A 17,888-nucleotide genomic window follows, 5' to 3' on the forward strand; every position below is an offset into this window, starting at 1 on the left:
AATAAAATTGTAAAAACCTTGACTTTGAAAGCAAAGATGGAAAATAAGTTTTGGAGTTTCCTCCACGTGAGCTAAAAAAGCTGCTGGATAAGCTAGGAACCCGAGACCTGGCCCCAGGCTAGTCGTTGCACCTTAGCTTTACGGTCAATGACCATGTTTTAAATGAGGTATGCAAAAGCATGCTTTTATACTGTACATGTTTTATCCTCTTCAGTTTTCTCAATTAGCATAGTTTTAGACATTAGGCAAGTTCTGATCAAATTATGATCACAGCTATCAGTACAAGAGTTCACAGATGGACAACAGCAGTACTTTGTGCTGCCGGAGAATAAATGAGAAGAAAACCCTTCAGATTTGGTCAACAATTGAATGTGGTTTTGCTGCCGTGTCAAAATTACAGGTTAATTTAAATTGCAAATGATCTTCACTCACACAAGCATTTGTCTGCTCTGAGTGAATTTATTGGGATGCCACGTATACAGATGCATAACTTCATTCTAACTTGATGAAGTGGGACTCAGCATTACAAGATGACCCAGCTTACAGATCTATGAATGCTGGTCAGGTGACTTTCTCTATAGCCCCAAATCCCTTTAGAGGCAGCTGCACAAAAGCTACAGGAGGTATTAGTATAGCTGTGTGCTATGGTAAATGCAGTCATTTCATAAGCAGTCTCTTTGCTTCCCACCCACCCTAGGATATTGCATTCCAATTGTTAAATAATTGCAAAATGCTTATACAGACCTTAGAGAGGTTTGCTGCATGTAACGATCTGGGTCCTGAGCAGTGAAAGTTGTCAACACGCTACCAGCAAGTAGCCCTTCTTCTTGACGCACAAGTTTAGGGTTTGGAACAAAGTACGGGCTCTCATTCACATCAATGACCGTAATGGAGACGGTTGCTGTTGACTGGGGAGGATGCTGAATCCCCTTAGCCAAAGGCACTTGATTTTCTGCAGCTACAGTCAGTACGAACATCCTGTTGGTCTCGAAGTCAATAGGCTGGGAAAAGCAAAGAGCAGGTAGAGTTGACATTTACTTACAACAGTGAGGAACACGCAGTAACATTTTGGCTTTAAAGCACGTTATTAAACATTACTTGTATTGCTTCTCTCAAAAATAAGCACAGAGTCAAAAGGGAGCACAATCAAGGTAACACCTCAACACAAGACTGGGTTGGGTTTTTGCTTAGCAGCAGCAACAGTTTTAAAGCCGGAACAGCTAGAAATCTTGTCATTCTTGGGTTTAACTTACTCTGGTACTGCCATTGGTGGTAACTGAGGAAACAAATAGTTTCATCAGAAAACGATACAGAAACTCCCAGCTACGTGCCAAGCACTCATGTGAGCAGATGTGCCTCTTGGGGAGAGAAACCTGCCTTTCTCTGTTATGATGAAGGTTTCCATCAAGCAAGACCATACCTAGCCCCATATATCAGAGACTCCCATGCCTTTAACGTTTCACTAAAAAGACTCTTTGTAATCCCAGCTAATCCCACTGCTGGTATACCTGCAGCTCCCATCTTCACAGTCCAGACAACGTTCAGTTTGGGGACTTCCTCACTGACCCAGAAGTCCAATTTAAGGATGAGTAAAAACAGTTTGAAGCTAGAGTTCCTCTACTGTGATGCATACGGGTGAGGCACTCCCTGAAACCCAGTTCCCCTTAGTGCTATGCGCTGTGCGACTCACACTGTTTCTAGACTTGAAGAAACCCTACACCTTACAGGGACGGTTGGCATGTGACAGTATGAAGTCAGTGACAAGAGACAATCCAATCTTCATTACAGGTTGACAGATCAACTCATTGCACTGCCAATAAAAAATGTAGGTAGGCTTCCAACTCTTCCCATGTCTGGGTGCTTAAAGGAGGGCTGCTGGCCAGACTTCAGAACTGCCATTTACCACCTAAGGCTGATTTTCCTATGCTGTTTAAGAGCCTCTAACTTCAGATGGTATGGCTGGTCCCCTTCCGAACAGGTCCATCGTTCCCTTGAATTTGTAGGAAAGTTCCTTTTCCAATGAGGCTCCCGCATGCTGCTACTCTGTTGTTAAACCCAGTCAGATATGGGAAAGCACTGAGATACTCTGGCAGTAGAGGGGATAGAATTTGTTAAAAATAAATTTGTAAGTGAGCAAAGCTATATCAAACAGGTTAGACATCTGGAATCCTAGGCTTGCTTCTCTTTATAATACTTTAGTTTAACCTGTGCATTTTTTAAATTCACTTTTCCACATGTTTCTAGTTTGATACCATTCCCAGATCTGAAAAAGATGCTTATGTGCCTAATTACAAGACACAGACACTCGCATAATTCTTGCTGGAAGACTGCAATATAACTATTGGTACCTCTGGGGAAGTGCAGTTATAAAACTGAGACAGTTCTTAAAAAAAAAAAAAAAAAAAAAAAACAAGGCAAACAAAAAAACCCAAACCCCCAAAACAACCAAAAAAACCCCCAAAACCTAGTGTGAATTACCACTATAGCTGTACGAAAATTGTATCTTTTTCTCACCTAGATACCAAGAAGATTAAAAAAAAAAAAAAAAAAAAAAGAGAGGAAAAGGGTCGTGGGGGGTGGGGAGTGAATGTTTTAATTTCTAAATGGGAACACTGGCATCTCACACTTGACTTCCCTAAGTGGATCAGCCAAAACCAGAACAGGCCAACTCAGAGAGGAGACGCTTATCAGAGGGCCGTGAGGAAAGGTGGCTACTGCCTGGCAGGTTTAATTATAGAACCACATTGTTATTATCACTTGAAATAAGTCACCCCTCAACACAGAGCTGTGCTGGCTAGAGAATGAAGATAGACAGGTTATTCCATAAAAGGTATTTAAGTGAGGTTTTAAAAATAGCCAGTCTCTAAAAGCCTCTTGTAGAAGTAGTCTCCCACCTATCACTTTTTCCTCTCCAATTGTGCCTTGACTGCCTATATCTGTTCCCTTTAATGGGAACGCGTTGACATAAAACCCGCAGACAACAAGCGTGACTACTAATGGAGGCCAGGAGGTAGGAAGCTGTCCCTTTAACACTAGCAACAAATACTGAGCAAATGTTTCTTCACAGACTAATTCCCATCTTTTGGCAAATAAAGCTTCAAAATCTGTCATTTTCAACAACCTCACCTGATATTTAAAAACTGATCAGTTGGAATACTACTGATAGTGTGAGCAAGCAAAAGAGATGGATGGCTTACTTTTAACAAGACAGACGGTGCCCATCCATTTTACTTTCCAGACTTGTCCTGGCCTCAGGAGCCCACATTTTTCCGCCCTCAGTGTTCTCCCCCTTCTTCCATCTCTGCTTAATTCTCCGAAGCACAACTATCCCTTACCTTCACAACTGTCACCAGCCCATCATTGCTATTGGGATCGGTCAGGATAGTGAATCGACCCGTTGGGTCTCCTCCGGTCATTCGGTACATTGCATTCCATGCAGGCGTGTGGGGCTGATCTTTATCCGTTACTGTCAGATTTGCTACGATCACATCCACCCTGTTTTCCGGTACTTCCCCGTAGAACTGCAAAAAACAAGAAAAGAAATCAATTTACTTTGGCTGCGGAAGCACCATACTGAACATTCATCAGCATTAGGGAGCGCACGTCTCTTCACTGGAGCTCTGACAATTTCGCGAAGAAGTTACCTGAGGCCACCCACAAAACCGATGGTTTGATTACCCTGTCATCTCTTGCCTTTTGGCCTAAGCAGAGTACCGTATCTAAGGGATATATATTCTGGACATACTTCAATTCTGCCTGTCAGTATACTATTTAGTAAGTAATAAATATTTACTGTCTGCGAATATAATGAGAAAAGCAGGGAACGGTTATAAATATGCACGTCCTTCATTTACTCCCACCCTGTACTTACAGTCATGGCGGTGAACTCTGGAGGATTGTCATTGACATCTGTCACAGTGATGACAGCAGTTGCTGTGTTTGAAAGACCATATGTTGGGTTTCCTTCCATGTCCGTAGCTTGAATTATTAATGTATATTGCTGTACTTTCTAAAACACAAAATGACATCAACATAAGTTTTAGACAAGACTAACATTACCTTAGGACAGCAGGTGTTTCCGAAATTGCACTTCACTAAGCAAAGGAGCCTATCACACTGTTTATTCTAGTTAGCATCACCCAAAATGACAGGAGCAAAGTTTGTGCCACAGGAATACAGCACCAGGTTGCATCTCGCTACACTGAACTACTGCTTCATTTTCTTCAAATATCACTGAGACGAGGACAGGCTGCCTGCTTCCTACTCTCAAAAACCAAAACCACTTCGTACAGTTAATGTCGCTCTCACAGATTTAAAAATGCTTTTCAAATGGGGAAAAGCACAAGAGTGCAGTTTATATTAAAACAGGTTAAGACCTCAAAAGCATTTAAGAGAACTGAGCCAGAGCAGGTTCGTTGGCCAAACGGCCACAACTGCCAAAGTTTTGTTTCAGCCGAACCCAAGTATAAAACCGCTGTTGCAACTTCTCGCGATCGCTACGGAAACCAAAGATGTCAAGGCTAACAGAGACGAGTAAGGGCACTGGGAGAAACGGGGAGGGAGCAACCACATGGGCTATTTCCATAAATGTTAAAAACCCCCGGCTGAGGATGGCCGTCTCCTCCTCCTCCTCCTCCTCCTCCTGCCGTTGCGGCTGCGTGTGCCAGCAGTAGCGGCTGCGCTCTCCCGGCAGGGCTGGAGTGGGGCCAGGGCTGCCCCCCCAGCACAAGGAATGCCCAACAAGAGACCTGACAGCAAACTGGCTCGCTGTTTAAAACAAAGTTGTTGAGGTTGTATTAAGGCAAAAAAAAAAAAAAAAAAAAAAAAAAGCACAACAAAACCAACACCAAACCACCAACTAGAAAGATGTTTTTTGTGTAGAGCTGCTGAGAAGTTGATTTTAACTCGTCAACGGCTTCTACCGTGAAATGCAAATATTGTGCATGCTTTTTCATTTACCAGTTCAGTTTCAAATCTGGCATTTCCCAGCTCAGAGGGAGCTAGGTGTTATCATTCAGTTCTTTCCAAAAGAAAAACACAAGAAAAAGAAAAAGCACAAACATAAGGAGCTGCTATTACTTTGAAATAACACTTTCATGAATGGTTTACTAACACTGGCAAAAAAACCTTCTGGCAAAACAAAAATACTTCATGAAAAGCACAGTTTTTTCCACTCAGTACCTTATCTTCTCCCACTACTTCAAGACTGAGGTGTATGACAGATGACTTCTCATGGCAATTATTCACCAAAAGGGACTCTGGATATTAATACAGAAAATAGGGAAGGACAATTCCACTAATATCATCTAACTTTCTTTCAAATTTTGGCCAGACTCTACAACAGACATTAGAGATTTAATGGTTATGCGCACTTCCAAGCAGCAAATATGAGCCATTGAATAAAAAAAAAAGTTTTTAAAATAAGCTGTACAAATGTTTATCTCCCACTGAACATAATTTATGCTCATGTTCTCTTTCACAAAGGAACCCTTACAACACACCTCAAATGTGTATAACTGCATACAGACACCAAGGTTCTTTAGAAAAAGCAAGACTAGTATGACTTATATAGAAATGCAATATATATGTTTTTTAAGAATGCATAAGTATGTATACAGATTCTGGCTTGGAAAATATACTTGCAAAGTGACCTTCAAAAGGCTTCAATAAACATCCTAAAGGTTTCCTTCATGACACCACCAAGAGAAGTAGTCAAAAGGGAATCAAAGAAATACTTTTACCGCTTTCATCCAGGAAAAAAAAAATATATACTTTACTTATTGTGAAGCAATAAAATCTACAGCAGTATTGAAGAAAATCTTGCAGCCAGATGATTCTACGTTATTGAAACAGCAGGTGCTTCTGATTCATCTGGGTCTTAACACATTGATCCCAAGAAGCAAATTTCATTAAGGAAACTCCATTATTATTACACAGAGACTCCACTTCCGTACAACCTTCTTATTTAATTCCAACGGAAGCAGCACACTAGAAACTGCCCCAAGAAGTGCCCCGAAAGACAGAGTATAAGTGTTTTTGTTTCCTCTCCCTTCCAGCAATCACATACAGCAGATCAACTGCTGGGAATGAAATTTCAGAGATCAACAAGAGTGTAACTTTCCAATAGCACAGGGAAACTGAGGGAGGCGGCTCTCCTCTTTTTACCGTGGGTTAAGAAGGAGCCGGGAATAAGCTGTGGAGCACGTGTCAGCAGCCTGCACGGAGACTTTGCAGCAACATAGCCGAAAGCAAACTGGCAGCTTCAAGAAAGAACGCAGACCTCATCAGGTCACATCTTTCCACTTCAACACAGGCCAAATAAAAGAGCACTTCACTGAATTAACCTCACACGAATCAGGAATGTCAGTGCGTAAATTTAAGTACCCTGCCTGACTTCTTGGCACCTCCAGCAGTAAGGCAGATGTTTTAACACTGAAGTGAATTCCACAGCAAGAGCGGAAGAAATAAGAACAGCTGGATCTCATGAAAGAGCGCCATTTGGGACAGCAAGTGAAAAACTTCTGCCTTTAGCCGAGTCCCCTACCTAAGCAACTCTCCTCCTGTGCACGTTAGCATAGACAGCGCGTTGTGCACATTGACCTAAAATACCAGCAGGTGAGGAGTGCTATCAGAGGAACCACTCTTTTTATTGAATGCCTACAACACTTATGCTCCCACCAATAATGGGTCACAGCATTTCAGAACTTAAAATTGCATCTAGTATTTTGTAAGCCTAATTAGAGCTTTACAAAGAGAGTCAGGACTTAGATAAAAGGGCAGAATGGCAGAAGTGGGTAGCCCAGCTGAGGTTCCCGGACAACAAGGAAACTTGCGCAACAAGGCACTCGCCAATCCACGGTCAGAAGTCCCGCTCGATTCAGATCTGACTTTCTAGACTCCTGGTCATTTTAATTTAATTGACTTCCATGAAATGACTGAGGAAATTAAGGAAGCAGAGCAACGGCTTGGGAAGGAAACCATTTAATCTCATATCAGTCTAATTTAATATTTGAATGATTTAACATTAATCATTAATATTCAATATGAGCAAGAAATGTTTATAAATACTCATTAGGGTATCAGTACAGTGATCCATCAGGAGAACTGATGGCAAATGACAAGGCACTTCCAACTGTTAATGCAAGGGCCCAAGCTCCACAGACAGCTGGTTTCTTCCAAGTTAAATTACTCTGGCGCTTCTAGTCACTAAGTAATAAAACTCAGAGTTATCACTATGTCCTTCTGAAAGTTCACCTGTCAAAGATGACCAGGGGATTTTAAAAACAAGGGCAAAGCTGCCCATCATTCTTTTAATTTAATAGGGCAATACAGTAAAGTTCAGGGTTTTCCTTTCCTCAAATTCCTCCTCTTCAAAACCAACTTAAAGAGAATGAATGTTAATAAAACTTTAAAACTTCATTACAATATCTAACAGTCTGTTTAGCTTTTCAAACCTTCTGATTGCCCCTTTCAAACTGAAATGCATCAGAATATTAATAGCCAACCCAGAGGATCAGAAAGTATTTTTTTTTCTCCATTTTAAATCAAACAGCTAAAAGGTGAACAGCAAATCCAGTTTAAAAAAACACTTCAGATTTAATGAGCTAAAATGAGGTTACTAAAACAGAAGTTGAAAAAAGATGTGTTGGAATAAGACTTGTTTGGATTTTATAGTTTGTTTATAAAATAATGCTTATCTCTTCTGAAGTTTTCAAGTGGTTCAAAAGCACAGTTAGTCCATGTGAAAGATCTGGAGTTGCGAGGGAAATATTTTTATTCCCACCTCACAGATGGGTGAACCAGAGAGGAGGATCTGGCATCCTCCTTCTCCGGTGGTGGGCACGGTGAAGAACTGTCTAGACAGAACAAGACTTGACCAGCATGTAGTATTTGTAGCAGGGAATTATTGACAGTCAGAGATTCTTTTTTGTTGTTGTTTTTAAGCCTTTGAATGCTTGTCCAGGCCTTGAGACAAGTCTCTATCTATACAGCTTCCAATACTGACTGGTTTATTTCTTAGAAACTTGGTTTTCAAATTTTAAAATCAGTAATATTTTTCCTGGTTAATTTTAATAAGCAAAATTCAGATCAGGGAGTTACTGCAAACGTAGCAACACAGCATCCAGATGATTTCAAATATTTACCACCTCTCTGTGAAGAGCAAGGAAGAAGACAGAAGCCCCCCTGGAGCTTCCAAATTAAATAAAACATATAGCCAATTCCATTTTCCATCTACTCTTTGCCTGTGGAGCTGAGCAAGTGGAAAGGGTTGAAGCTGAGGAACACCTCCCATCTCAGCACCCAGACTGAGCACCCGAGGTCCTTATCTGCATCGCTCTGCTTGAGTGTGTACTTGTTCCTTAAAAGCAAACAGGCTTTTGAGACAAGATCCTTTCCACAACCCCATCAAGCCCAGAGTGACTACATGTACAGAACATACAGGTCCAATTTGCAACCCCATCCTAATTTCCTTTTTCCCAGGGGTGCTTTTCAGTCCAGGGAGGGAGAGAGGTATTTGTAAGTTACTAGCAAAAAATGTGCTTCTTCACAATATTAAGTACAAGCCAGCCGTACCTCTCTGTCAAGCCCAGCTGCAACGGTGATAATGTCACCAGTCTCATTGTTGATTGTAAACATGTTTGGAGAGGGGCTGCTCGGGGCCTGGGACAAGATTCTGTATCTCAGCATCCCATTCTGCGCATTGGGATCATCCGCATCGATGGCAGTAACAGTCATCACGTAGGTTCCTAGCAGCAAGATAAATAATTGATGTTATATAAACAGTTTACTCAGATTACACAAGATCACTTACAAGCAATGGTCAAAGTATGTATTTCTTTTGGTAAACTCTGCACATTCCTTCTTTTACTTAAAACAAACTGGTTAAACCCAAGACTCACCAACAGAGTAATTAAAATACATAAGAGGAGATAAAAATACTTTGTGTTTATAAAATATCGGATTTGCTTAGAACTGAAGAAGCTCCATAAACAATGAAATACTACAATTCTGCCATAAATAACATTTCTGTAACAACAGAGCTCCTCATGTTTAGATAAAAGTGTTATTAATTGGGCCAAAGGCAATATACCTAATTTTCAGAATTGCTGCACATACTGATAGTGATTGAAAATCAATGTAAATAATACTCTTTCAAAAGTCTTTGAGACGCATGTTCTTTCCATCTCAAATGCCAAGTCAACACTGCGAAGTGAGAAAACACATTTGTTGTGCTAACCTTTCTAAAAAATTCATTTTGCACTACTGACAAATTAAGAAAGTGGTTTCAGCCATAGTTCAAGCTTTAGCCAGAGCCGATTAGAATTTTAATGAGATGTGAACAACATTTAGGGTTTTCTCGAGAATTCAAATGAAACTGTTTGATTTCAAATCCCAGTATTTCCAAAGCCTCTGAGATTCAGAACTAGAACAGGATCTGCTGATATTTCGGAAGTCTCTTATACCCCGAGCTGTCAACTAAATGAATGTCAAAATGGCTATCATGAACATAACTGTAAGAACTGTGGCACTATAAATAGGATTTTCCAAATCAGGAATCTAAAAGGCATATTCTTAAAGATTTCTCTGTTTTAGTTTATGTACATAATACTTTCTTCTTTTGGAAATTAATACTAGCATTCTAAAAGGGGAATTAAAAATGAGGTGAAATAATAAGACATTACCTGAGATTTTGCTCATGACACTAATAAGGCACCTTTGAAAGTGTTATGAGGTCTGAAGGCACCCCCCTTCATCACCTTCAAAATGTTACTGCACAGACTTTGAAAGCCCATGTATTACCTGGCTTTGATCCTTCAGGGACTGTCCCATTCCAAACCTGGTGTAAGAATTCAGGTCTATTGTCATTCATATCAATGACATTAATAACAATGTCAATAGGATTTTCCACCTGGTTTCCATTTACATCCACTGCGTGTGCTCTCAGCTGCAAAAATCATTATAAGTATTAGAATTTGCACAACATACAGGCACAAATAGATACAATAACGCTGGCAGGAAGTTTCAGGCCAGATGTTTTTAGCTCAATGTATTTTTTTTATCTGCCACTGCTCCCTCCTATCAACGATTTGAGTTTTCAGGTCGCTCGTGGAACTGCTGTTCAGACTTCTAAACTATTCTAAGCTGCAGATTTGCTTCTTTAAACTTGCTGAAAATGACTTTGAATCACGTAATTTTGATTAATACTAATGCCTACTGTCATACATAAATCTGGTTTTAGTAATAACCATTAGAAAACAGACTCTAGAAATATGTAGATTTATATCAAACAGATAGCAACTTATTAACAATCCATAAGGAATGAACACTGGCATCACTTTCAAAATTCTTTACTGATATTATGGATATTGAATAGACTTGAATGCATAGGAAAGGCATACAGAATAGGTTTGTGTTACCTGGAACACCAGGGTAAGGTTTGTGATAAATCACTGTCGGTAAACACACTGAAATTCCAGGCTAAAATTAAGCTAAAGTTTATGCACTGAGTTTCAAAGATACTGAGACACCTAATTTTAATGCCCCGATTGTCAAAAAGTACTGAGTAACTACCTTTGACAGTCAGGTTTCCCTAAATCATGTTAAATTGGACAGCCAAAAAAAAAGGAACACAGTCCTTTCTGAAAATTTAAAACTATGTATCCAGGCCAGAACCAGGCAATTGCTAAGCAAAAGAACAACTTTCTCCTGTAGCAGTCCTTGAAGCCCATTACACACACACACACACACACACACATCTATATCTTTTGGCTACAAACCTACTAGAAAGGAGCAAGAGGGCATTATTAACTCACCACTCTGGAAATGACTCATAAAATTTAAATTCCTAACTCAGTAAATCTTGAATTGCCAATGCCAAATTCTCAGTAAAAATCTTACATATGCCGGAGCTGTTGTGTTCTTGCAAGAGCCATTCCCCCCACCTCCCTCCAGATGCCTCCTGCTGCCTACTCTGTTCAGAGCAGAACTCAAAGGGCTTCCCGGAGTGCGAGGCAAGGAGTGCTTTAATCCACGACATGCCAGAAACTCTCTCTAGGACCTGAGCGACTTCTGTAACTATTTTGGCATGGTGTCTCAAAAGCAGAGACAACTCTAGGTCACAGCCTGGTCTCCCCCCTTCCTTCAAACCTTTCTTTTTCACCAATACCGGAATCCGTGGTCTACTATGTCAATTTCTTTACAGCAAAGAATATCATTTTCATAAGCTGACAGACCTAATTTACAATTCCATTAAAATGCTTAGATTTGCCCCTGAAAATGAAAATTGGTAGGTTATTCTTCCCATCTATTTCTCAAATCACAGCTGCTGCAATTCTAATAGCAGTCACGTCCTAATTTAAGTTGCTGAATTAAAAGTAAACTTTTGAAAAATATACAATACAGTGGAGACTGTGATCAATGGTCTGTATTTGAATTATAAGATACAGTATCCATATTTCAATCTTTTAAAATTACTTTATCTAAATACTTTTAATCATTGTTTACATATATTAAAGTATTTAAGCTGCTTAATCATAGCAAGAGTTAGCCTTAGTAAGTACAATAAATACAAATCTGCTACAAACTCTTCAAAATCATATCTCATAGAAAACTAAATGCCGGCTGCTCAAGTCATGTTTGAAGCAGATGTTAATCTTCAATTTGATAATCTGATTTATGGTAAATTAAACTCTTACATGAAAAGAAGCAATCTGCTCCCGGTCTAAAGGCTTTGTCACAGACAGCTGTCCTGAGATGGGGTTGATGATGAAGATGCCTGTTGGAGGCTGGTCAGCTCCTGGGCCGGTCACACTGTACCGTAGCGAGAGGCTTTTATCACGATCGGACCTAATCTACATGTCAAAAAAAGATAGCATTTACATTAGTTACAGTCAGTCAGGGGATGGGACTGCTGCTGAGACAAACAGCAGCTCCTTTTTTTCCCCATCTTTAAGCTAAACTTGTAAGAATAATTATGCTGGAAATGATATAAAGTTTGAGGTTTTTAGCTGCGCTCTTTGTCAGAAAGCTGGTCAATGAATTTTCAGGAACATAAAACTATCCCTGCTTATTTCTCATAATAGGATAAATTGTATTAAGCTAAAACAAGTAAGTGGTCTTACCTTAAATAGAATTGCTTAGATCCTAGAGAAAACATATTCTACCATAAAACTACGTAAGAAACAAAGTCTTTTTTGTCCCCTGCCCCCCGATCTCTCTTCTATGTCTTCCCAGACCAAAGCTATAGACTCTCTCCCACTCCTGGCAGTAGCCCATTAGAAACGCACCGTTTTTGTTTAAAGACTGAACTGTGGTCTCACCTTCCAAGGGAAAAGTTACAGGGCACTGCATCTGTGAGGAGCAGGTGAACCACCAGCATCGCACATCAACGAAGCTGAGCAAAACTATATCCTATCAATGTGGGCTAATGATCTACCAAGTTCTAACAAACCCCTGTAGAAGTTGATCATGACCAACTAGTAACACGGTTGGAAGACCTCTCCTGCGCTGGGCTCCTGACAATGGCCACGTCTGTGCTGCAGAATCCTATGGAACAACTGGTGTCCTCACCCCGTCACATCCCATTTCCTCCTGCCTCCTGGTGCACTCCTCTTCCTGCTCATCCCCATACGCGTCCCCAGGTGGAAAACTCCAGCGCAGAAGACTAGAGAACTCCTGAACTGGCAGAGATCTTCCTTAACCAATTAAGGAAGTTATCACAGTACTTCCCACCTGAACCAAGGTCACCTTCCACCAGTACAGGAGCATAGGGGCAACTTAAAAAAAACCCCACTAGTAAATGCAGCCCAGCCCAATATGCCCAGAGGCAGCAACATAAACCATCCCAAAAGACATCTGGACTATGAACAAGACATCATTCACACAAAATCTCTTCAGGAGCTCTCTGAGGGACACTGAAACCACATTTCTATTAACTTCCTTACCCTAACTAATTCCTGAGGAAAAGGTCCTCTGGAATTTTCTGGTAGGTTGATTGGAGGAATAACCCAGTCTCTCTTCTGCCTCTTCAGAGGGCTGCTGTGCTTGTATTGTTGCCATGGAAATACGATGTCTTCAATTTTCTTTTGGTCCGTTCCCAGGTACAGGATAAAATTAAGCACATGTTAGAACGAGAATGACTAGTAGATGTTATAAAATAACTCAGATACAATTACATAATTGACTGAAAGGCTGTCTTTCCTCTGTGTTCGCGGAACTGTTGTATTTGTATTTACAGTGCAGTATGAAAATAACCAATATTATTTACAACTGCACTGCGAAATTTCAAGAACTCCTTTTCTTTTCTTTTTTTTTTATTCAAGTTGGAGGAGGAATTGAATTATAAACCATTTATAATGTGGCACTACTGTGTAAACTATTCTGCACTTTCTCAAAAGTAGTTAATATTTTGCAGAATTTAATAGTATGCCTTTATGTATTTCTCATTAGCCAGAACTTCAGTTCAGGTAATGTGCTACTGTACATTAAATTTAGATCTGGGTGTGCTAAAATATAATTTGAGTTCCAAGAGAAGTTTAATACATACTGGTAAGGAATGTCTCAAATATTTATGACCCTATTAAATCCCATAGAATTAATACTGTAATTATTTTAAACCTATGTCAGCCATGATGGATGCAGTAGATGACCCACTTTACACATTGGGCATTAATCTCTGCTGGATGTCAACATTCCCTTCCTATTCCCTTCTATATCTGCACTCATTTCGGCCGTTGGATGCCAGCACACATAAAGCCACGCAAGCTTGCTTGAGGGTGGCAACAGGGAGACAAAAACTTTTTCCAAATCTTTTAAGAGACAGAGTTTTTTTTTTTTAAAAATCTAATCAAATAAAGTAAAAAGAGATGCCCAACTCAAGGGCAGATTTCACCACTGTACATTCTGCTGATGGCAAGGATGCCTGAACTGGATCTTTGGAAAGCACAGGGCATGCCCTGGCATACCTAAGCATCTGCTCTTTTACAGACAAAATGACAACATTACCTTTGTTAAAAACATGCCTTAGAAGATTTAAAACAATCATCAAGTAAGCAAACAAAAAAAAATGAGGATTACACAGCTTTGGTCTCCAGTGTGTTCTTGGGAAAAATGTCTTGCATAACCACACTGTCCATTTTGACATTATGCTTAAATCTTTAATGCATACCTCTTACAGGTATGTTCATCTCTGAAAAAATTTTGTTCTTTATTTGTAAACTAAGCAATTTATAACAGAAGGTAAGAAACAGCAGGGAGCAAGTAACAGAACACAAAAAGGTAGTAGACCTAATACTGTTTTCCTAAAGTAACTGCACTGTTATTTGTGTATTGCCAGGTTTGATTTTTGTTATAGTACATGGTTTATCCTGTGGCCGCTTCCAGCAGAGGGAGACTATCTTCCTTACCAAATAGTGCTGGAATCATGAATAATTTACCATCTACAATTTGATTATGAAGGGACAAGACAAAGCCAATATTCCCTGCCAGAAATGCTTTCCTACTACCACTGTAAATCTACAGCTCCCATCTAATAAACGTGACTGATGCATTCTAGCACAAATTTGTTTATTTTGTGGTTATATTTAACCACTTGAATAAATACTGTAATACTTTCAAGCAATTTAAAATAAAGAAATGACCGTGTCCGACTTAAATTCAGGTATAAATCTCAAACTACACAAACAAAAAGCTCAAACATAAATGAACCCTATATATTTAAACAGGCATGCCTTTCCATGCCTTAGCAAAGCTACACAATAACAGGCTATAAAAACATTCTTCCTGAGGCTTCAGCTCTGCATGCACTAGTTGTCCATTAATAAAATGCCTCATGGAGAGGTACATGACAGACAGAATCAAATCCCTATTTTTAGGCCTGTTTGCAGAGACACGTTTCTACAGGCAACGTTTAGTTTTTGCTTTACCGTTTCTGAAGCTCCTGTGAAGGCTGGTTCAGGGGTTAGCTTCACTCTCATTTGCCATTCTTCCTGGGTTTCCTTGTCTTGAGCAGACACGACAAACTCTGTGGGCTCTGCTGAAAGTTGAAAGCTTCTCTCTGCATAGACCACACCATCTTCACCTACTCTGAAATCTTCTGGCTCACTGCTTCCAAAGTGTATTTTTTTGTTTTCATCACAGCTTTGAAACCTCACTGTAAAACAGACACACAAAAGGCAGAACAAAAAAATTAAAAAGCAGCCCACTTGAACTCAGTGTGACATAAAATGCATTAAGAATAAACATTCAAAAGCAGAAATACTTAACTTGTTGCTGTTATTATGACATGCAATTATGAGTTAAGTCTCATACTTTAGGGGTCAGTCCACATAACAGCGATATGCTTCTGCAGCCTGCTAGGCAGAGGGAAGGTTTTAACCCCAGATATGTTGGTCTCCCAAAGACACCCACTCCCTGCAAGAAAACCATTTGCCTCCATGTCCTGCGATATGTTTCAGTCCGTTTCCAGTGGAACGGCTGCGGGGGTTTGCACATCAAGCCTCACAAAAAAGATCCAGTCAAGTCAATTCATCAAAAACACTCAACAAATTTAATTACGCTGCAACCATAATTGCAAACACAACCCTGCTTCCAGCACCTTCTCTGCCAACAAGGGTAAGACAGAAACCCAGAAGCCCGTTAAGAGATTAACTTCTGTGCCCAGATCAGCCTGTGATTCAGCTGCATCATCTCAGGTAGGTCACTTAGAGTTCGAGGCCTGAGTTTCCTCATCCCTCACCTACAAGACAGAGGCAGCAGTAAATACCTCACAGACAAAAATCTAAGGTAAACACTTTTTTTTTTTTTAAAAAACAAACTATTTCATGTACCACACATATCCATTTATCTACTTAAGAGCTACCCGTTCTTGTTTAATTTCCCCCCTCCTTCCTTTTGTCCTGACTGAAAGACTCACATTGGGACAAGAAGTCAGTAAAACTGATTGTATAGATAATGATGTGAAGTGCACAAAACAGAACTGATAACAGGTTGCTGCTTTCTTTACCCAATTGCTTTCACTACCACTTATCTTCTGGGTTACTGCAAATAATAGTAGGTAAAAAAATGAAATTGTGCTTTTATAACCAATGATAGTTCTTTAATGTTTCCAAAGCATTATGAAATATTTTGATTGTATGGGCAATAGAAGTGCAAAACATCATTATGAAGGTTGTGCTGAAACGCACATAGTGAAGATGAAGATGAAATGAGGCTTTATGCCTCATTTCAGTTATTGGACTTTTTATATTGTGCTAAACCATGCACAAACTATTTAGCTTCAAAACCTAAAGGTCCTTCTCAAGAAAAATCACTACTAAATGCCATGTATCATATGCTTTCTTCTGTCATGCACTGTTTCCAGGAAGGTACTGAGAAAAAGAATCATACCTTTTTGTATTTGAGCTTCAAGGACCGAGCTGATGTTCAGATGACATATAAAATTTGTTTCCTTACTGCACCCTTTCCGTTATCCAGAATACGCCCCCCCTTTGCCCTCTCCTGACAGAAAAGACTATATAAAATACTTTTTTGAAAGGGTCCATTGTGTACAAGAATGAGACAAAGCACAGCACTCCTCAAAATAAATGATAAAACATCAACTGTCTTAATACTGATCTTGCTGGGCTGCGCAGGGATCCTGCTCTTTCCAGGTAGCTCACAGAGTTTTAAAGGTCTCCTTCTGTGAAACACCAGCCTCACCATCGGGAGAAGAGCATGCCATGTCCCACAAAGCACTGAACCCAGGAAGAACAAATCTGCCTGGGTAAAAAGCTGAAACCTCACAGCTTGGGCTCCTCCTGTGGCCCTCCTTGTAGATGTTGCCTCAGGTCTTCCTCATTAGCAGTGAGAGTGCTTCACTGAAACGCTAATAAATACTCAGCCTCACATTGGCTGCTCGTGGCTTGGATGGATGTACACTGCGCTGGGCAAAAAACTGGCTAGATGGCTGGGCCCAGAGCGATGGTGAATGGAGTTAAAACCCGTTGGTGGCTGGTCACAAGGTGTTCCCCAAGCCTGAGTATTAGGGTCAGTTCTCTTTAGTATCTTTATCAACAACCTGGATGAGGGAAGCGAGTGTGCCCTCAGTAAGTTTGCCGATGACACCAAGTTGGGCTGGAGTGTTGATTTGCTTGAGGGTAGGATGGGTCTGCAGAGGGATCTGGACAGGCTGGACCGATAGGCCAAGGCAAACAGTATGAGGTTCAACAAGGCCAAGTGTCGGGTCCTGCACTTGGGTCACAACAACCCCATGCAGCACTACAAGTTTGGAGTTTGGGTAAGAGTGTCTGGAAAGCTGCCCGGTGGAAAGGGAGTGTTGGTTGATGGCCGGATGAGCCAGCGGTGTGCCCAGGTAGCCAAGGTGGCCAACAGCATCCTGGCCTGTATCAGAAATAGTGTGGCCAGCAGGACTAGGGAAGTGATTGTCCCACTGTACTCGGCACTGGTGTGGGCACCCCTCCAACACTGTTCAGTTTTGGGCCCCTCACTACAAGAAATACATTGAGGTGCTGGAGTGTGTCCAGAGAAAAGCAACAAAGCTGGTGAAGGGCCTAGAGAGTAAGTCTTATGAGGAGCCACTAAGGGAACTGGGGTTGTTTAGCCTGGAGAAAAGAAGGCTGAGGGGAGACCTTATCGCTCTCTACAACTACCTGAAAGGAGGTTGTAGTGAGGTGGGGGTCGGTCTCTTCTCCCAAGTAACAAGCAATAGGACAAGAGGAAATGGCCTCAAGTTGAGCCAGGGGAGGTTTAGCTTGGATATTAGGAAAAACTGATTCACTGAAAGGGTTATCAAGCATTGGAACATGCTGCCCAGGGAAGGGGTGTAACCATCATCCCTGGAGGTATTTAAAAGATGTGTAGATGTAGTGCTGTGGGACATGGTTTAGTGG

The 17,888-nt window shown here is 40.6% G+C and overlaps 1 protein-coding gene across 2 annotated transcripts in view; it reads right to left on the reverse strand.

Annotated features, from left to right (window-relative positions):
• CDH2 (cadherin 2) overlaps positions 1 to 17,888 on the reverse strand; it is a gene marked incomplete at both ends in the record, with an annotated part of 116,120 nt that overhangs the window by 23,956 nt on the left and 74,276 nt on the right. Inside the window, 8 exons of one of the 2 annotated variants that reach the window (XM_082499343.1) lie at positions 745 to 1,001; positions 3,336 to 3,521; positions 3,872 to 4,009; positions 8,575 to 8,747; positions 9,802 to 9,946; positions 11,697 to 11,852; positions 12,945 to 13,082; positions 14,925 to 15,151. In XM_082499343.1, coding sequence (XP_082355469.1) covers positions 745 to 1,001; positions 3,336 to 3,521; positions 3,872 to 4,009; positions 8,575 to 8,747; positions 9,802 to 9,946; positions 11,697 to 11,852; positions 12,945 to 13,082; positions 14,925 to 15,151 — 1,420 coding nt within the window. Of the gene's footprint in view, positions 1 to 744; positions 1,002 to 3,335; positions 3,522 to 3,871; positions 4,010 to 8,574; positions 8,748 to 9,801; positions 9,947 to 11,696; positions 11,853 to 12,944; positions 13,092 to 14,924; positions 15,152 to 17,888 lie in introns of both variants that reach the window. The other variant, XM_082499342.1, reaches the window with a different exon arrangement.

Source organism: Vanellus vanellus (assembly GCF_965231255.1).
Source record: "Vanellus vanellus genome assembly, chromosome: 2".
Taxonomy (NCBI): Eukaryota; Metazoa; Chordata; class Aves; order Charadriiformes; family Charadriidae; genus Vanellus; species Vanellus vanellus.